This window comes from Meles meles, chromosome X (assembly GCF_922984935.1).
Source record: "Meles meles chromosome X, mMelMel3.1 paternal haplotype, whole genome shotgun sequence".
In the NCBI taxonomy this organism is placed as follows: Eukaryota; Metazoa; Chordata; class Mammalia; order Carnivora; family Mustelidae; genus Meles; species Meles meles.
The window spans coordinates 46,133,227-46,154,516 of NC_060087.1; the positions used below are offsets into that span (position 1 = coordinate 46,133,227).

Sequence of the window (21,290 nt, forward strand, 5' to 3'; positions counted from 1 at the left end):
CAGCCTGGAAGAGCCCATGGACCTCCGCATCGACCAGCCATGCCAGGTTCGCACCACTAAGGGGCGCTCCAGGTGGAGCAGGAAGACGCTCCGGAAGTACCTCCCAGGGGCACCGAGGTAGGACCATCTGAGCAGGGAGGTACCACTAGAGACGCGGGGTCCGGTTTTGCGATAACCCACTGAGTAGGAGACTACACCGAAGGTCTACATTAGCCACGGTCCCCAGCGGAGGCGCTAATACGCCTCCGAGCCCTTCCCCACCCGCTCCACTCCATTCTCCCGGCGCATTTGAGCCAGGGTGGACAGTCGGTCCGAGGCCGCAGCCGTCATTTCACTTCGCCCTCTCTACATGGTCACGTCCAGCTGGGCAACAACAGGGCGAGTGATTGGCTCTCCATTGTAGGGGGCGGGACGGCGACTTTCTAGGTGGTGACTGGTTCCGGAGAGTTAATCAGAGTAAACCCTTCCGGGCGCACAGTGCCTCCGGACGAACCCTTAGTCCCCGCCTCTGTCATCGAGTACCCAGTTCCCATTGGTCATCGGGCTGGGACGGGTAGTACGACGGCTGAGCTGGAGCACAGGGGGAGGTGTTTTGGCGTGCGTGCGTCCGTGCGTGCGTGCGTGCGTGCGTCCGTGCCTTCCGGAGTGTAGAATTTTTCTGCGAGTTGAACGCTTCGGAGACCTGCTGCTGCGAGGGAATGAAGATGCTGCCTTAGTCGGTGGCGAAGTTCGGCGCAACAGCTGGCTTGTAGCCAGTGTCTGGCGCTGGACACGAGCGGTGACTGTACCGTCTTCACGTGAGCTCTTTCAGTCTTGTTCAGACCTAACACGGTCACAAGCCTACTCGGGCCCGTCTGGCAGGGCGCCTCAGTCGTACAGATGCGATCAATTAATGGTCAGGGCGAGGTGTGTGCGCTTGGTTGGCGTCCCTACCTAGGAAGTGAAGTGTCTCAGGCAGTTTGGGGATGTGCATCGCTCTAGGTAGGTCAGTACAGATGCAGTTTGGGTACATTTGATCTTTCTGAGCCTTTTGGATATCGGAGTGGATTGTGTACGTCATTGGATAAAGTGTCGTAGGCTCTGTGCGCCTGTATATCGGGGGGTGCGTTTTCTGAGCGCCTTGTGCATTGGTGGCCTTGGCTTTGAGATCTCTACGTTGGCATTTGCACCCTGCGGTGTGAGGTGTCTAAGCTGTTTGTGATTCTGGCTGGGTTTTAAGTTGTGACGTCCATGAGCTGCCTGGGGTGGGGGGGGGGGGGCACTGTCTTCAGGATCTGAGCTGTATGGGCGTCTGTGTCCAAGGTGTAGGTTCTCTGATTTGTCTGGGGGCTTTATCGGAAGGTTCTGTGATGTTTCCGAGTTACTTGAACTTCTGTCTTTCTCTCTTTGTGGAGGTCTTTGTATTAGCCTGGGAGGTGTCTGCATGATTTGGGAGTCTCTCTAAGATGTGACATATCTGAGCAGATTTAATTTGTGTCCTAGAGTGGAGGCGTTGGCCTGTTGAGGTGTGGGAGTTGTCTCAGTGTGTGTGATCTCTGTTGCTTTGGGGAGTCTGTGACTCCAGCTGTGAGCTCTTTGTGCAGAGATTTTTGGAATGCTTTTTAGGTTGTGTTCAGTGATCTGTTTTTGTTGTTTCTATCTGAGCTGTTTGGGGGTCTGTGTCTTAGAAGTGAAATCTTTTACCTTTGTAGTTTTGAGGTCTCTGTCCAGGAACTGAGGGTCTTGGAACCTGGCAGATGTGATGCCAAAGTCCAGAGCCCCAGGTCCTGTTTGTGTCGTTGGGCAAGTCACCTGTCTCCTGAAGCCTAAATATGGACCGCAGTCCAAAAAAAGTGGGGCCAGTGCCTGCCCTGGAGGGTACCTGTGCAACTTAGAAGTGTAGATGTCCTGACTTCCAGCCATCCTTCCCCAAGAATTTTCTGATCACCGTGCTGTGAGCCTGAGTACTTTTCTAGGAGCACATAGAATACAGGACAAAACTGACAAAGTCCCACATTTAAGAGTTAGCCAGTAAAAATATATTGACTACCAGAGGGTGGCAAGTGCTACATAGAAAGGTAAGGCCAGTTAGAGGAAAGAGTTTGTGGGGAGCATGTTGTTATTTATTCAGGGTGATGAGGGAAGGACTCCCTCACACCATAATGACTGAGCAGAGGACTGAGGAAATGAAGGAGCAGGCCATGGAACCACCTGCCTTGTTAGAACATCACAGGAAGAAGGTACAGCGGGTGCAATAGTGCTGAGGGGACATCCACTGGGTGTGTTCCTGGACATCAAAGATTCCTGTGATGCTGCTCAAAGTCTTCGTCACAGGGTTTGACACACAGAGCTCATCGAAAGGTGTCTGGTGGTGGTGTCTGTTTCTCCCACAACCTGTGAGAGAGAGGTGGTCTTCATCCCCTTTTCACAAAGGACGCAAGGCTCCAAGAAGTACACAGAATCTGCTCTCCTGCTACACCTGAAATTGCTAAAAGAGGGGGGAACCTTGTGCTCGGTCACGAGAGACAGAGGGCTTGAGTGTCGGGGCTGCAGGGTGGACGCAATTCACAGTGGATGTCAGCCAGCCAGCTCATAGAAATGATCATACGGGAATCACGACCCTCATTACCTTTCTACACTTGATGGAGGACAGGACTGAGAAAGCACAGGGGTAGAGAAGAGAGGCAGAAAGAGAAAGGTGGAGAGCTGGGGCACCTGGGTGGCTCAGTGGGTTAAAGCCTCTGCCTTCGGCTCAGGTCATGATCCCAGGGTCCTGGGATCGAGCCCCATGTCTGGCTCTCTGCTCCGCAGGGAGCCTGCTTCCTCCTCTCTCTCTGCCTGCCTCTCCGCCTAGTTGTGATTTCTCTGTCAAATAAATAAAATATTAAAAAAAAAAAGAAAGAAAGGTGGAGAGCAGTGAGAAAAAAAAAAAAGAAGCAAAAAGCACTGGCTTCGTGGTACTGCCCAGATTTGGCCCAGTTCACCTTAATTAACTGATTGTATTGAGATGTATTCACCTCTTTCCCTTCTCTTCTCTTCGGTACCTGAGCAGTTCAGCCCTAAAGCCATTTGTGGCTACAGAGCATGGCAAGTGTATGTGTGTAGGGGCATCCGACGCTTGAGGAGTCAGAGCCCAGGCACAGGGAGAAGGGCATCCATACATAGGAGCAGGCTGTATGGGGGACAGAGCCTACGGTGGTGAGGACGATGTCCCTGGGAGTTGGATGGGGAGAAGGCTTACTGGCTCAAGGATTCCAGCTGGAGTGGTGTACAGTGGTCAAGGTCGGGGAGTGGTTTGGCAGAGCATGTGAGGGGGCGCCTCTGCTGTGCACGTGGTATGGCTTATATCCAGTGGGATTCGTCAGCTCAGTTAATGAGGAAGGATATTGGGAGACATGACTCTCACTGAAGAAAACAATTTCTGAGGTGTTACATTGGGATTGGAGTTCTTAAGCATGTGAACTCGTGCTTTTCAGAATGTACGTGTGCGTATGCTCATAGATTGATAGATACAGATGTGTGATTGATAGATACGCGTGTGTGTTGGGATGGCAGAGGGAAAGGAGAAATGAGCCTGGCTCAACTTGTGGTACCAGTAATAAGGGGCAAGTCAAGGAAGGATTGGCTGATGTCAGAAGGACACAGAAAATCTCTTGAAGGGGCTCCCACTGGAACATATTGGGGATAATTTTGTTTTTTCAGCTTTATTGAGGTGCTGTTGATATATAACGTAAGTAAACTGAAGGTATACAAGGTGATGATGTGATACATGTATATGCTGTAAAATATTTACTATGTAAAGTTAGTTAACACTCTTGTTCTTTCACGTAATGACCATTTTTGTGTGGTGGTAACATGTAAGATCTAGTCTCTTAACTTGCCATATCTAATTCGGTATTGGGAATGATGGTCACCATGCTATCTATATTACATTAGATCCCCATAACTTATTCCTCTTATGGCTGGAATTTGGTACCCAGAACCACCGTTTCCCCCCACCCTCTGGCACACACCATTCTCATCTCTCTTTGTATGAGTTTGCTTTTTAAATGTCCATATATGTGAGAACATACAGTGTTTGTCTTTCTCTCTCTGACTTACCTCAGTATAAAGTCTTCAGGGTCGATCCCTGTAGTTGCAAAAGGCAGGATTTTCTTCTTTTGTATATCCAAATGTTCTGTTGTGTATCTATAGCACATTTTCAGGATCCGTGGATCCCTCCATGGACACAGATGTTGTTTCCATATCTTGGCTGTTGCTGCATAGAAAATCATAAAATTGGTGTTACTCCTCCAGTTTTCTTTTTCTTCTTCAAAATTATTTGACTGTTCTAGCTCCTTTGCCTTTCCACCTAAACTGCATAATCAGTGTATATTTCCTAAAAGTCCCACTGGGAGTTTTAGTTGGAACTGTATTTAAATGAGGGATCCCCGGGCATCTGGATGGCTCAGCGGGGCTAAGCCTCTGCCTTCGCCTCAGCTCATGGTCTCAGGGTTCTGGGATGGAGCCCTACATCAGGCTCTCTGCTCGGCGGGGAGCCTGCTTCCCCCTCCCTCTCTGCCTGCCTCTCTGCCTACTTGTGATCTCTCTCTCTTTCTCTCTCTGTCAAATAAATAAATAAATAATCTTAAAAATAAGTAAATGAGGGATCTCTTTGGGACCTATTGACATCTAAATTATACTGACTTTATCAGCCCCTGAACGCAGTATGTGTCTCCATTTATTCAGGTCTTCCTATACTTCTTTCCTCAGCTTTTTGTGGTTTAGGGCACACGGATTCTGTGTACGTTTCGCAAGGTTTGAGGAGGGAAGCTGTCGAAAGTGGTATGTGCGAGTGATTTCTGCTTTTGTTTTGTTAGGTAATTGTTCGTTGCTAGCATGTAGAAATTTGCTTGACTTTTTGTGTTGAGCTTGTATGCTGCAGCAACCGTTGACTGCACTTATTAGTTCTAGGAGGTGGTGGTGGTGGTGGTGGTTGTTTTATTTCATGGGATTATCTATGTACATAACCATGTCATCTGTGAATTGAAATAATTTTATGTCCTCCTTCCGGATCTTTCTTTTTTCTTTCCCTTGTGGAATGGCTAGGACTTCCAGCAAATACTCAGTAACAGAGGGGAGGGTGGATATCCTAGCCTCATTCCTGCCTTTGGGAGAAAGTATGTAGATTTTCTCCATTAGGTAGAATGGACGGTGTAGGTATTTTTCTAAGATACTTTATATCCAGGTTAAGAAAACTCACTTCTATTCCTGGTTTGCTGAATGTTTTTATCATGAATGGCTGTTGAGTTTTGTCAAATGCTTTCTCTGAATGAATTGATAATGGTCGTGTGGTTCTTTTTCTTTCTTTTCTTTTTTTTTTTTTTTGATACACTAATGTAATTTATTATTTGACTATTTAGAAGATTTATTTACTTATTTATAAAGAGAGAGAGTGAGAAGGAGTGGGGGGAGGAGCAGAGGGATAGGGACAAGCAGACTCCCCGCTGAGCATAGAGCCAAGGCAAGGCTCCATCCATCTCAGTACCCTGAGATGCTGACCTGAGCCAAAACCAGGAGTTAAAGCCTTGGGACGCTTAACCAACTGAACCACCCAGGCGCCCCTATTCATTGAGTTTTTGAATACTGCACTGCCTTTGCATTTCCAGGATAAACCCAACTGGATCGTGTTGTATTACTGTTTTTGTATATTATTGAATTTGTTGCGCTAGTACTGTCTTTGTCCGATTTTGGCCTCGGGGTAATGCTGATCCGATCCAATGATTCAAGAAATGTTCCCTCTCCTCTATTTCCTCGAAGGGGTTGTATAGAATTACTGTTATTTCTTCTTAAATGTGTGGTGGGATTTTCCAGAGAAACCAGCAGGGCTTGGAGATTTCTTTCCTGAAAGTTTTTAAAAGATAAAAATTTTAAATTAATGTTTGTTTCTCAGATTATCTGGGTGGGTTGGGCTTTTTTGTTGTTGTTGATTTTTGTTTGTTTGTTTGCTTGTTTTTGGTTGAGTTTTAATACTTTGTGCCTTTCAAGCAATTGTTTGTTTGATCTAAGTTACCAAATGTAGGTGCACAGAGTTATTTCTTAGAATCCTTTCAATTTCTGTGGCATCTGTAACCTATTTCTTTCCTCATAGTCTTAAGTTGTATCTTTCCTTATCTTTCTTTCTGCCTCAGTGTGGATAGAAACTTAGGAATTTTATTGACCTTTTCAAAGACCCAGCTTTTGGTTTCGTCCACTGTTCTTTTCCTGGTATCTGCTGTAATGTCTGTTTCCCTTATTTACTTGCTTTGAGTTTATTTTTATTTTCTTTCTCTAGTTCTTAAGGGGGAAGCTTTCATTATTGATTTGGATCCTTGATTCTTTCTAATACAAACATTTGATGCTGTACATTTACTACTAAGCGCTGGGGTAGCTGCATCCTGCAGATTTGAATGTGTTGTGTTTTCATTTCCATTCAGTTCATCTAATGAAGGGTTAGTATCCAGAACATTTCCTAATTTCCCTTGAGACTTGCCCTTTGGACCATGGATTATTGCAAAGCATGTGGTGTAATTTCCTTGTATTGGGAGATGTTCCTCTTCACTTTTGCTACATATTGGAAGTTTCTTCCGCTCAGACCACATTCTCTGTATAATTTCAACTGTTTTATCATTTGTAATTATTTCTTTTATGACCCAGGATGCAGAGTACCTTGGTGAAACTCCCTGTGCCCTTGAAAAAAAAATGTGTATTCTGCCGCTGCTATGGGAAGGGTTCCGTACTTGTCACTTACATCCAGGTAGTTCACAGTGTTGTTCGGTTCATCTACGTAGTGCTGATTTTCTTCTGTTCCTTCTGATATTACTGAGTGAGTGTTGAACTCTACAGCTATCATTTTGTAGATTTGTTCATTTATCCTCCTGTTCTCTCTGACCTGGTTAAGTATCTTGAAGCTTTTGCTGTTGGGTGTTGTGCAGAGAAGAGTTAACAGAGCAGGCCTGAGACCACTATCCTTGCAGAGATCGGCATGTTGGCCCTTACCTTGCATCCGGGAACTTGAATGTCGGAAGGCTTCCCACCATTCCCTACCCAAGCAGGATGCTTTACTCTTCCTAAACTGTCCAAGCGATATGTTTCATGCTGAACACTTGCTTTCCCTCTGGAAATCTGAAATCTTGGTACGTCCTACACGGAGAGTACCTACGTGACCAGCCCCCAAAACAAACCTCCCCACACGGTGTTAGTCGTGAGTTCCCTGTCGACAACATTTCGTGTGTGACGTCATGATCTGTTGCTGGAGGCACAAACTACGACTGTACTGGGAAAGGACTCTTGGAAGCTTGCACTGGTTTCCTCCAGTTGTTACTTGGGTGATTTTGCTTTGTATCCTTCTGCTGTAATAAATCTTAGCCCTGAGGATGAATGACTGTGTGTGCTGAGTCCTTTGGGCCTTCCTGGGGATTCCCCAAAAGGAAGGGGGTTCTTGGGACATCGGAAACAGCGGTGGTGGCCGTGGGACTCACTAGCGAGAAGACCCTGACTCAACTAAAATATGGTGAAAGACTTCTTTGAGTAAGGGAAGGGTGATGTGGTAGAGATGATGAACCTTTTGTGCCCCAGTGACTGTGGATGTACCCATGGTATGGAACCGTGGCAGAACTCCTATAGCCACCTTGTGACTTAGCGCTTTATTTTCTCAGGGCCAGGGGAAAGGATACAAACCTTCCCAAAGGTGAGCTTTGGGTCAGCCAAAAATGTTGCAGGTTTAACTTGCTCTCTCCTCCCATGTGGGAGGAAACTAATTAGCTCCCTGAGCCAGAAAAAGCTTTCCATAAACTAGAGGCAGAGACGCGGGAAGGCACTCCAGCCTTTTCTTCACCTTGCTTCCTGCTGCTGTGGCTGCCTCTCCCAGCATTCCCACCAGAAAGGCCCCTGGCCCCTGTGTGGTCACCCGGTAAGTGTCAGTTTACTGCTAGCCCTTTGCATAAGCTTTCAATGAGAGGGGAAAAAGGAGGATTTCAAAATGGCTTCGATCGATCGTTGTAGCGTCTGGATGTATTGAGAAAATTGATTCAAGATGTGAGGCGGGGCCGCTGTTCAATGCAGCGGCACGCCCAGCAAGGGAAGGACGACCTAGTCTAGCCTGGTCTGGTCGCTGTGTGAATGAGAGAGACAAAAGGGACAGGAGGTGATGTAAACCCATTCTGAAAATGTTGAAAATTCAGGATCTCATCCTGACGGTTCCTAATGATCACAAGTCTTTGTGGTTACGCAATAGGTTTTTCTATGAAAATGCTTTTGTCCCTTTTGAGAGCAGCCCCTCCATACAAAGGGTTTGGAGGAGAGTAGGGGATAAGTAAAGAAACGGAAAGGTTCGATTTCAGAATCGTACACTGGTTTGGAGAAAGCCCAAACCTAAGCACCTGGGGAGAGGCCGAGGGAGGAAGCAAAGACATTAATGACCTCTGTTTGCCCAGACTGTTCCTGGAAACCTTTTAAAAGAAATACTGGCTGTGGGGCACCTCGGTGGCTCAGTGGGTTAAAGCCTCTGCCTTTCCCTCAGGTCCTGATCCCACGGGCCTGGGATCAAGCCTGGCATGGGGCTGTCTGCTCAGCAGAGATCCTGCTTCCCCCATCTCTCTCTCCCTGCCTCTCTGCCTACTGATCTCTGTCTGTCAAATAAATAAAATCTTTAAAAAAAAAAAAAAAAGGAAAGGAAAGAAAGAAAGAAAGAAAATACTCGCGGTGCCATCTTTCCAAGTGGCTGCGAGCACTTTGATTCAAACTGGCTGCTCATCCCCCCACATCCCCCCACCACACCCGCCATAGCTCTGAGTGTGGGACAGCAGGCATTCCCCCCAGCTCTCGGGCTTTGCACGCACAGCGCTTCCCTGTGACCTCCTCCCTCGGAAAGAGGGTGAACTGGTGTTGTGGACAGTCCGTACTTTTGGAACCGACTACCTCCAGGCAGCCCTCTGAAACCAAGGGCTCAGATGAATATAGCAAGTGGACGGGGAGTCTTGGAGGGGAAGGTCCCATGGTGGGAGGCCACGTCGAGGCCCTGGTGAGCTGCATCGCCTGATTCATGTGTGTCTAGCTCTGGGCTCCCTAACAGTTGTAAACTCTGTTTCAGGAGTGTCCCGTGTGCCCTCTGCGATTACACATCCTGTGTGTGCTCTCTGACTAGCCTGACACTGCCTCGCCTGGAAGACTTTCGGGTCAGCTTCTGCTTGCCGACCAGAGTGTGCTGTGCCCGAATTTGTGCCTCAGGCCGGCTAAGAACAAGGTTCATAAAACACTTCGGCAGTAAGTTATCTCTTTTTCTATGTAAGACTTTTATGGTTGGTGAGAATTGTTTTAGCCGGCTAAGAACAAGGTTCATAAAACACTTCGGCAGTAAGTTATCTCTTTTTCTATGTAAGACTTTTATGGTTGGTGAGAATTGTTTTAGCCGGTCAAATCGGGGACCCCTGAGGGATGTAATGGAGGTGAGTACCGCAGGCTCCTGTGACCCTGCTGCAGGGGTCTTAAGACGGAGACCTGTGGCACTTGCATCCCACCCTCCACAGCCTGACGTGCTTCAGTCCGGACATGGTTCTCTCGCGGGTTCGTCATTATGACGCGGGGTCCAGCCATTCCCAGTCCCTCAGTTCCACAGGTGTGGACTGGCCTTCTGTTGAGTGTCAGGGCCTCTGGCCCGAGGGCACCCAGATGAGCGGGGTGTTGTTTCTAGCCTTCCGAGAAGGAGGTAAGACTCTGGTGAGGGAGACAGACATGGAAACAAAGTGGCAGCGGTTAAGCCGGTTTTGTTCAGCCACTCCTGACAGATCACAGGATGAACATCTCCCACTGAATTCTTCCCGTCCTTTCCCAGCATATCCTGCGGAAGATCCATCTGGTCCGTACACTTGGGTTCCCGTCATCCTGTTTCCTCCATGTCCCGCTGCAGCTATCGAGTGATACTGGCATGTGGTCGCAGACTCCAACCCAAGAAGGGAATGGCTTTCGCTGATGTGTTTTCCAAAACGGTCAAGGGTTATTGGTACCTTTCCAGGTAAAACCTCGTGCCAGTTTCCCTCAGTTTACAGGGAAGTTACATTTATGGAAAATCCAGTGTATTGAAGTCTCTGCAAAAAAGATTTGCATCCCTGCAACTTTGCCTTCCTGCATGCCAGTACCACCCTTTCATCATTTCAGCAATCAAAATTGCCCTCTGAACTTTTCAAAATGTGCCGGTATTTTAATTTTGGTTTAAATACTACGTATGATATGGTTTTAAACCACAAGAAGATGGTCTTATGCAGGTACCCCCGTCCCACCCAAAGCCTGGTATTCACAGACGAAGGATAGGAAGGTTGTGGTCCTTGTCTGCATTTGGTCAGAGGAAATAGCGTGGCAGCATGGAGTAGGGCACAGTACCTTCCAGGAAGGATTCTGGGCACCTTCCTCTTCTGTGTGCTTCCGGTGATGAGAAAACGTCTCAGGGACAGCGGGGGTGTGAGGTAAAGCTGTGTTTCAGTGGTCACCAGTGCCATGGGATGTCAGTGCCCAGGATGGTTTTGTGGTAGTCATGGCCCTTAGCTCTGGACCTGGGGTTCTCCTCATTGATGAGAAGCCTTTCCAGGTGCGGACAGCAGGGTGAGGGGCTGGGCTAGGGCTTGAAAACTACTGTCCTGTTTGGGACAGCAGATGAGATCACAGACAGACAGCCGCAAGGAGAAGAGGGAGACGATCTTCTAAGGTCAGGGGCAGGTTTCTGGCAGGTGAAGGGAAGACATTGGCCCCAAGTTCTGGTTGCTCCAGGCTGACGTGGAATGGAGTGTGGGTGCAAGAATGCACCGAAGGCTGAGGGGAGGTGGGGATAATAGATCGCATAACCTCACATCATATGGATTACGTGGTCCCTGAGAAAAGCCCGTGCTGTCATAGGAGCTAAATGTCATCTCCTGTCACCACCGCCACCCACTGGCCTCAAAGAGAATGGTTTTGAGATAGACAGAACCCTTCAGGGAGAAAGGCCAGTGGGGTCATGGTGTCTTCTCAGGAAATCCACCGCCCTACCCCTGTTTTGACTCTCACACTGTGTTCTTTATGTCCTGTCATCTTGCCTGCTTTCAGGCTGGTCTTCTCGTGTGTGTATCTGTCCAGAAAGTCAGTACGTTGGAGACAGGCTTGCTCCCAAAGGGGCTTAATTAAGTTCTTGAGTGTTTCCTAGGCAGAGTTAAAAAAAATCACAGATTCTAGGGCACCGTTGTGGCCACACTAAGTGAGATTCACTGGGTGTGGATCATAGCATGTGCATTTTTTTAAGAGTTCCTGGGTTCTGACTCATGTGGACAGCTTGTCTGGGAACTACTGGAGCAGGGGAATGGTGCTATTTTTCTTGCCGCCAGGCTTCTCTCTCCTCTGTGAGGGTGCACAGAAGTGACACCGGTTTTTGGTGCCTTCTCTGATGCACAGACCCAACACCGTCAGCTAGGAGACGGGCATGCTGTCTGCTGTACTAAGGAGGCTCTGAGAGTACTGTTTGCAGAAAGTCTCCAGAATCCAGTCCAGTCGAGCTTCCGTCTACGTGATTGCTGTTGCACTCACATTTCTGTTTACTGTGTGCTTCCGTGCTCTGCAACCGGTTAGTGGTCTGTGCTAGCCGTTGTTCTACATACTTTGCACTGGCCATTGGAGCTTACCACTGACTGAACAAATACACAGCGGGGTGAGTTTTCCACAATGCCTTCAGACCCGTGCCTCCAGCCCTCACAGCTGGGCGACACTGAGCAAGCTGCTTAACATCCGGGAGCCTCGTTTCATGTAGCAACATGGAAATACTAGTTAATGCTAAGCGGAGCTGCTTCTTGGGGCAGTTTAGAGCACTGACTGTGTTAAGACAAGGAAAGTTGTCAGGACAGTGCCTGGCATGTGGAGAGCTGTCAGTGAGTTCTAGCTGCTGTTCCTGTTGTTCTCACATTTCCCTGAAGCGTGTTCCAGACACATGGTGTCAAGACTACCTCTGGCTCACCGGAGGGACTTGGCACTATCACGTCAGCTCCTCAGGGACTCCAGAGTCAAGTCAGGGGTGGGGGGTGGGTGCCCAGGGGAGGGCGTGTTTTTCCTTACCGTAGTGAGTGTTCGGCCAACCTTAAGCGTTATTATGAAGCCTGAGTGGAAACTTCTCTAGGAAGTTAGAACAAATGACCTGTTCATATGTCTTGTACGAAGGTTGGAAAAGTAAGTGGTCACTGGGTAAGGACAGAACACGAGTCTATGAATTTGCATAATCATGTCAAAGAGAGAAATTTCAAGGCCAGAGACCCTCATCACGTGACTTCTTTTCTTGCTGTTAGTTCTGTTGAATCCACTTCTCCTGCATCAGATGGTCACAGGTGAACCTGAACCTGGGAAAGATAGGAAACTGTTACTAGTCAAATTGTCATCGGCAAGACTTCATTTCTCATGGAGTTTTCACCTGTCCAGTTTTATTGTATGGATTTTTCTCCTCCGCTAATATTCATTATTGATTTAACAAAGGCTGATGTATTGATATTTTCTGAGCTCCGTCATGAGAAGATGGTAAAGAGTGTTTTTGGAGAGTCTGAGGAGAAGGGCAGTGGGGAGGGAAAGGCGGAGGATGAGGTGAAGGTGTGGGGGGGGCGTGGGCGGGAGGAGAGACGTCACGGCAAACAGGAGGAGAAGGATGAGGGGCACAAGCAGAAAGCAGAAGTAAAGAGACATAGGAGTAGAAGCTCACACGTCAGGAGGCTTACTATAGGCTTGGCATTGTTTTTAGCTCTTTCTCTACAGACAGAATTGTAAAAGTCATTTAAAAGTCTCTTCAACACTGGGAGGTAAATATTTTTAATGTTAACATCCCCTTTTTACAAACCAGGAGACTGAGACACGTAGAGGTTAAGAGGGGAAATAACTTCCCTGAAGCCACCTAGCCAGCAAGGGCAGAGTCGGGGTTGTACCCAGGTCAGAGAAACATAAAGAGACTTGGGATTTGCCCCTAAACTGCAGCGCACCTCAGTGTCCAGTGTCCTCTGGCTCAAAAGGCAGGTGAACGTGTGCAGCAGCTTAATCTGATTACACTGCATCTGGGTATGGATTGATCTTGATGCCTCTTCAGTGCATGAAACACTGTGGGGTGTCGAGTCACTCTAGGCACATCAGTAAGTGGGTACCTGGTTCATATCAAGGCCTGTACATGTGGACGTCACCATTACTATCATGATGGACAGTAGTTTATGGTATAATGTTGGGAAGTAAAACAACAGAGAAAAGAGTGTAGTTGACCTCCCCGCTCCAATCTCGTAATTTTAAAAAATGCATAGAATGAAGCCTGGAGGACAGTACACCACATTAAGTCATTTTCCCTAAGCGTGAAACTCTTAGATAATTGGCAGATAACGTTTTGTTCGCTGTTCGATGTGCTGTATCTTCTCTATTATTGCACAGCCAGTGTTTCTGTTACCTGTTTTAAGTCATTTTGATGAAGACTCCAGCTTTGATATCCTTGCCAGGAGAAACACCAGTCAGGGCATTTAATGGAGAGAGGAGATGTATGGTTCAGTAGAGAGGAGCAGTGGGGGAAGCAGAGAGCTTTGGGCGGAAGGTTAGCTAAGTCTGCAGGTGCTGTGAAATCACCCCAGAGGATGCAGGCCAAAACCGAATCAAGCCAGATAGCAGCTTGCATCCCAAGGAAGAGACAGTTGTGCCATTGAGATGAGTATCTGTGCTAAGATTTCTTAGACTTTTATTTTCCGTTGGCCCCTGTGGTGCAGCAGGGCGACGTGTGGTTCTTAGGAGGCAGCGCTGCGCTGCGCTGGGCGCAGAGCGGGTGAGAGCAGCAGCCTCACCTGAAGCATTCTCCTTTTGTGGGCCAGTTGGAGTCCTTTCCTTGATGTCTGGAAGCTGACGGATTCAGAAAAGAAAACAGAAAATACACAGCACAGCAGTTAGATCCAGCTCTCCTCCAACAGATCCCTACATTGCAAGTGAGCCGCAGGCACAGGTGTTGTAGTCATTGGTTGGGACTTAGCAGGTTGGGTTGGGAGACTCGAAGAAGAAACATGGAAGTGAATAAAAGGTGAGAGAACACCTCACGAGGGGACAGACCGCAACCATCCTATTTTCTGGCCTTTTCTGCTAAGAAAATCGTGTGCTCCATTACTGTGGGGAGGGGGCACCCCGGCCCAAGGTCTGGGAAGGAATCACTGCAAGTGGTGATGAACATTCTGAGGACCCACCATCAGTGGTAACAAGGGGACACTGAGTGTGTGAAGACGCAGAGGCCTCTGCCTTTACCGTAGACTCAAAGCTTTTTAGCCCTGCTGAGAGTCATGTTGCTTCACCTTACAGAAGCTCAGAGCCACCATCTAGCAAAACTGCCGGTGCTTCTCCACGTCCTAATCCAGCTCGGGGTGTCCGCCCAGGCACTGCTCACTGATCTGCAGGAGTGTAAAGGTGACCGTGTGTGTTTGTGCGTAAGTGCGTAACAGGCATAGGGAGAGAGACTACTCATTTAACTGATTCACCGAGCTCCCAGCCACTATCTGGACACTGTGTTGGGTGCCTGGGAGATGTCGTTAATAAAGACACTTCCCTGTTTTTGTGCAGTTTATGCCAAATCATCAGAGAGTAGTTAATCTAACCATCATACAAAGAAACATAAAAATTACACCCATGATTAGTGGTACAAAGAGGTGCACTTTATGGAGGTATGACTGATAGGTAGAGCTGTATGTATTTCATGTGTACAACTTATATGCCATCTAGGACATAGATGGAACCATCACCTTCCAGGGTTTCCTCCCGTCCCCTTTGTCTTGTGGGTGTGGTGGTTATATTCTTTTCATTAGTGGTAAGAACACTTAACGTAAGATCATCTCTTAGTGATTTTAAGTATACAACACGGTTATCATCAGTGAGAGGCATGGTGTGTGCAGTAGAACCCCAGAACGTATTTCTCTTGCATAATTATACATTTGGACCTTGGACCATCACCTCACGGTTCACCCCTGCCCCAATCCCTGGCAACCATTGTTCTGTGCTCTGCTTCTAAGAGTCTGTTTTAGATTGCATATACAGGTGAGACAATGCAGTGTTTGTCTTTCTGTGTCTGCATTATTGTACTTAGCCATCATGCATCCCAGGCTTGCACGGCATGCTCTTATCCATAGAAAACCCTGAAGACTCTGACAAAGACCACACCAGACCAAGGGTTAGAACTAATGAGCAGATTCGGTAATGTTGCTTTCACTTTTAAAAAGAGTTTACTGGATGTGAGATTGTTGGTTGCTGAGCATTTTGAATGATTATCCCCCTCCTTCTGTCCTCTGTTTTTTTCTGCTGAGAAATCTGTTTATCTGATTGGCTTTCCCCCATAAGTGAGGGGTCCTTTTCTCTTGTTTTCAAGAGTTTCTCCTTGCCTTTGGCTTTCAGCATTTTTTGCTGTGATGTGTCTGAATCGCTTCTCGTTTGTCCTGCCTGGGGTTCCTTGAGCTGCTTTCAGACAGTATCCTTTTGAATGTTTTTTCTGCTCCTTTCCGTCTCCATTCTGCCACTCTTCTGCATCTCTGTGGGTGTTCTTTTTTTTTTTTTTAATATTTTATTTGTTTATTTGACAGAGATCACAAGTAGGCAGAGAGGCAGGCAGAGAGAGAGGGGGAAACAGGCTCCCCGCTGAGCAGAGAGCCCGATGCGGGGCTTGATCCCAGGACCCTGCGATCATGACCTGAGCTGAAGGCAGAGGCTTTAACCCACTGAGCCACCCAGGCGCCCCATCTCTGTGGTTGTTCTTAACAGCGTCCCATATTTCTCTGCAGCTCCGTTTATTTTCCACACTTGTTTTCCTCTCTTTCTTCGGATTCTGCAGCCTCTATCTGTCTTTCTTCAAGATGGCTAAATCTTTGGCAGCTCAACTACCGTCGATCTCCTTGAGTGAATTTTTTACTTCAGTTATTGCGCTTGTCAACTCCAGAACTTCGATTCGGATCTTTTCGGTAATTGTTCTCTCTTTATTGTTATTCTCTGTTTGATGTGACATTTTCATCATACCTTCCACTACTTTGATTGTGGTCTCCTTTTGTTCTTCGGACCTATGTATAACAGCAACTTTGAATTCCTTGTCAAATCTGTCATCTGGTCACAACCATAGGCAGTTTCTTTGGCTCACTTCTTCATACTTTCCTGTTTCTTTGCATGTATCCCAGGTTTTTTTTTTTTTTTTTTTCTTGTCTGGAAACCTGACAGTCTAAACTAGTCCGGTTGCTACACTGTCTAAAATACTGTAGCAGTTCTGGGTACTGGACCATCCATCCCACCCCTTCCCGGGTTTGTTACTGACGTTTGCTTGTTTAGTTGTTTAGTGTCTGGCTGGTTCATTTAGAGTCTGTTTTCACTCCTTACTCTCCCGCTAGCCTCGCCCCCATCCTAGCTGTGTTATGCTTCAGATTTTACTCCTCAGGGAGAGACGACTCGGGGATGCCCACTGTCACCCGGGGGTGACTGGTTTGGGCAGGGCTCTCCTGGATTGTCTCTTTCTCTGACCAAACCCAGCTGTTCAGGTCTACTAACTGGGGGCCGCTTCTGCTGTTTTCAGCAATACCCTGGCTATGTTGCTTCATAATAGAAACCTGTGAAATCCCTGCTCCTTTGAAGGGCTAGCTGTCCACGTTAGTGTTAGAGATTTTATTTTTCTGACCCTAGGCAGGCTCCTTCCAGCTGTCTCTTCTCCCTGATTGTCTCAGGTAATCCAGCCAGCCTACAGTTGATCCTCTACGTTCAAGAATTGCACCAGTATGCTATGGGTTGCCATTTCCACGGGCTCCACTGTTTTGAAAGTGCCCCTGGGCCTAACCTTCAAAACACTGCATTGAAAATGAAATTCATTCCTCCGGGAGGAGCTCCCTGCTTCCAAACCTCTGAGCCACAACTCTGTAGTGGGGAAGTGGGGACGATGGTGGCATGGTGGCACGCTTCTCCTTCCTGTTTTTTAGTGTGGTACTTTGTAGTGTTGCTTTTTACAGTGTCTGTTTTTGATGGTTTATGGCTGGCATAGAGAAACAATTGACTCTATTGTACTGATACTGTACTGATGTTGTATTTTGTTACTTTGCTAAACTGGCCTCTTATTTCAGGTAACTTTTCTGTGGATTCATTTTAGGGATTCAGGTTTGCCTGTGAGTAATGAGTGTGACATCTTTCTTTCCTCTGGACTTTGTTATCGGCTAGAACAGGCAGTAAACTATTGACTAGAAGTGGCAAAAGCACACACACTTGCCGTGTTCCCTGTCTTAGAAGGGAAGCATTCACACCTTCACGATTCGTGGTTATATTCACTTTAGCTCTTTCTGTAGCTGCCAATTATCCGTTTAAGGATGTTGCCATCTCCCCAACATTCATGGTGAAGCCTTTCTCCAGTATGATGGTAATTGGAGGTGGGGCCTTTGGGAGGTGATCAGGTCATGCGTGTGGAGCCCACATGTGTGGTAATTGCAACCTTATAAAAGGGACCCCTGAGCGCTCCCTCAGCCCTCCTGCCATGTGAGGACAAGAAGTCAGCAGTCTGTGTGGCAGGAAGCAGGGCCTCACCTGATCCTGAATCTGCTGGCACCTTGATCTTGGGCTTCCCGGCATCCGTAAGTCTAAGAAATACATTTCTCTTGCTTTTGTAAGTCATCCAGTCTGTGGTAGTTTTGTTACATCCACCCTAAGAGACGAAGGTAGAAATCCCTCTCTGTAGCTGATTTACTAGGCGTTTTTATCAAGTACATTTTATCAAGTGCTTTTTATGCATCTGTTGAGGTGCTCATATATTTTTAGTCTGTTTTTATGGTCAGTTAGAGGGATTGATTATCAAGCGCTCAACCCATCTTGAAGCCGTAGAGCAAATGCCATTTCACCATGGTATTTTATCTTCTGTACGTATTGCTGGTTTCAAACAGCTAACATTTTATTTTGGATTACTGCATCTGTGTTCATGAGTTACATTGCTCTTGTTAGCCTGAAAAGTAAAACAGCCAGTTACGTTACCAGCAGAAATGGGTTTATTCAGGAATAGCAGGGAATTAGAAAATTGGAGCAAGCAACCTAAGGCAAAATCCTAGGCAAGTCCAACAAACAAAGGAGAGGAACGTCATTTCATGGAGAAGGAGGAAGTCGGGAGGGGTTGTTTGGAACAAAAGTCCATTGGAGAAACAGCCAGAGTTCAGAGTGATGACAGTTGCTGGTTGGCTGAGTTGCACGAGTAGTCCATATCTTGTAGGTGATGCCATGTACATGTTTTCCTGTTGGGGCCTATAATTGAGGTTCTTTCATGTTGGTTTTTCTTCTCTTGGCTCTATAATGGACAGCCCTTCCTGTAATTGATGTTGAGCAGTATGGCTCTCCCTTCTAGGCTCTGGACTCTACTTTATACTGATATTTCCCTTTATTTTTTTTTTTCACACTCTGTAATTTGTATTCTTAAGAGATTGTGTCTTGCTTTGATGTCAGGATGTGGCAGGCTCTGTAACGTGCTTTAGGAAGTTTAACCTCTTCTTCAGTTACCTGGAAGCTAGAATGTAAACAATGAAGCCACATAAGCCTTAATTTTTTTTTGTGAGGGAATGGTTTTTATTTTGTGTTTGATTTATTGAATTCATTCTCTTTGACAGATGCAGGGCCATTTGGGTTAACGACTTTTTTTTCTTTTTAAGATTTTATTCCTTTGAGAGAGAGCACGAGCCACAAGCAGGGGGAGAGGGAGAAGCAGACTCCCCGCTGAGCTGAGAGCCCGACCCAGGGCTCCATCCAGACCCTGGGATCATGACCTGAGCCGAAGGCAGATACTTAACCTGCTGAGCCACCCATTCATTTTTACCAGTCTGGCTAAACCCATGAGATTTACTGATCTTGTCAAAGAACCAATTCTTAGTTTCATTGATTCCTTTGTAGCGATTCTATGATTTCTACTGAGTTGATTTCTTTTCAGACCTCCATTAATTCTTTTTCTCCTTGCCTTAGGTTTAAATTGATTTTGCTTTTGTAATTTCTTAAGGTGACGGCTTAGATCATTGATTGGAGACGATTCTTCTTTTCTAATATAACTGTTTAATGATAGAAGTTTCCCTCGGTGCATTGTTTTAGATTCACCTCACAAATTTTGATACACCGTGTTTTCCTTTTCAGCTTCTTGTGGTTTCTTCCTTGATCCCCACGTGATTTAGAAATGTCATTTAATTTCAAAACATTTTGTGGTTTCCTGGATAGCTCGGTGCATCCCATTTCTATTTTAATTCTTTGTGGTCAGAGAACCTAGTGTGTGTTTCAGTCCTTTAGACGCTGAGATTTACTTTATGGCACAGCGTATGGCCTGTCTTGGTGAGCACTGCCTGTGACTTCAGAAGAATGTCTATTCCACTGTCTTTCTGTAAGTATCAGTTAGGTCATGTCTGTGGGGAGTCCTGCTCAGGTGTTGCGTAGAGTGTCTGATTGTATTGTCCACTGGTACTTTCATTTTTACTTTTCATTTTACTTTTTTTTGTGGGCAGGAAAATGCTGAGGGCTCTCGTTATAACCAGTTTGTCTTTGTTCTTGGTTTTATCAGTTTTTACCTCTTGTGCTTTAAAAACGCAAGCACGGGGGCACCTGGGTGGCTCAGTGGGTTAAAGCCTCTGCCTTCGGCTCAGGTCATGATCCTAGGGTCCTGGGATTGAGCCCCACATCGGGCTCTCTTCTCAGCAGGGAGCCTGCTTCCTCCTTTCTCTCTCTGTCTGCCTCTCTGCCTACTTGTGATCTCTGTCTGTCAAATAAATAAATAAATAAATCTTTAAAAAAAAAAAAAACGCAAGCACGTTCATGATTTTTTCATCTTCTCGATGATGAGACCTCCATTTCATGACGTCACTCTGTCTTTTTCCTTGTGATGATCCTCATTCTGAAGTTTACTTGGTGTAATAGTAACTTAGCCCCTCTAGCTACTCATTTGATTCACGTTTGCTGGGTATATGTGTCTCCGTGTGTTCGGGGTGCAGGCACAAAATACCACAGACTGGGTGTCTTATACACAAACTTATTTCTCACTGTTATGGAGGTTGGACGTCCGGGATCAGGGGCCCACATGGTTGGGTTCTAGTGAAGGCCCTCTTCCAGGTCACAGATGTGTGGTCGTGCCCTCACATAGTGGAAAGACAATGTGAGTGGATCTCTCCGGGGCCCCTTCATGCGGGCTCTGCCCTAGGACCTACCCCTCCCAGAGGCCAGCCTCCTAACGGTATCATCTTTGGGGGATGAGGATTTAATGTAAGAATTTTGGAGGAGACAAACATTTTGGAGGAGGTAACATTTTCCATTCACTTACTTTTAACTTATATATGTATTTATGCTTAAGCGCAATTCTTTTGACAGTATCTAGTTGGGTCTTGCTTTTTTTATCTGAAGTGACAAATCAGGTCTTTTAATTGACGTGCAGGCAGTGTACATGGAGTGTGTTAACATCTGCCATCTGGCTGGCTGTATATTTCTATCATATGTATTTTTTATTTAGATTTTTCCTATTCCCGCCATAATTTTGAATCAGTTGAACATTTGCTGTTATTCTATTTTATCTCCACTGTTGGCTTACTAGTTAAACACCTTTAAACAGTCTTTTTAGATGGTTGCTCTAGGGTTTACAGTGTATATTGGTGCTTCTCGCACCATGCCTTCAAATGATATTCTGCCACTTCATGTACACTGTAAGAATCATATGACTGTATACCTCTCCTTCTTTCTCCCATCCTTGGTGCTGTGGTTGCCTTCAGTGTCTTAAACCCCTCAATACATTGTTCCTATTGTTACGTTCGATAGTTCTCTTCTAAAGGGATGATTTACTAGGAAAAAAATTGGTATTCACCCACGACTTTACCATGCCCAGCACTGTTCAGTTGTCTGTATAGATCCTGATTTTCTTTGGTTATCATTTACCTTCTCCTGAAGAACTTCCTTTCATATGTTTTGTAGGGCAGATCTGCTGGCTGTGCCTCTCCTCAGCATTTTGTTTGTTTTGAAATTTTTGTTTCACCTTCATTTCTCAAAAGCATTTGCATGAATCTGAAAATTCTGGGTCACAGCGATGCTGATGAGTAAGTAGCCGCCATCCTGTTTGTTCCCGTGTATGTAATGTGTCTCTCTTCTTTGCTTTTCCCATCAGAGGGTGTCAGTGTTGGTGTCTGAGTCAGTCTTTTTGCTAGTCAAGTTGGACTTCAGTTCTGTTGTTGCTGTAGTTGGTTTAACCCTACCATATACTAGATTGATACACAAAAATCAATTCTATTTCTATACATTAGCAGTGAATAATCCAAATAAGTAAGAAAACA

At 46.3% G+C, this 21,290-nt stretch overlaps 1 protein-coding gene across 30 annotated transcripts in view; it reads left to right on the forward strand.

Annotated features, from left to right (window-relative positions):
- Positions 1-632: 632 nt before the first annotated feature.
- The window catches only part of FAM156B (family with sequence similarity 156 member B), a 41,259-nt gene continuing 20,601 nt past the window's right edge, over positions 633-21,290 (forward strand). For 10 of the 30 annotated variants that reach the window (XM_045995870.1, XM_045995880.1, XM_045995884.1 and 7 more), the window contains exons 1-3: positions 633-797; positions 9,089-9,261; positions 9,830-10,009. Coding sequence is in view for 1 of the 30 variants with exons in the window: in XM_045995877.1 (XP_045851833.1) it covers positions 9,967-10,009; positions 14,311-14,415 (148 nt within the window). In the remaining 29 variants the exon portion in view is untranslated. The other 20 variants (XM_045995891.1, XM_045995896.1, XM_045995895.1 and 17 more) reach the window with 13 other exon arrangements.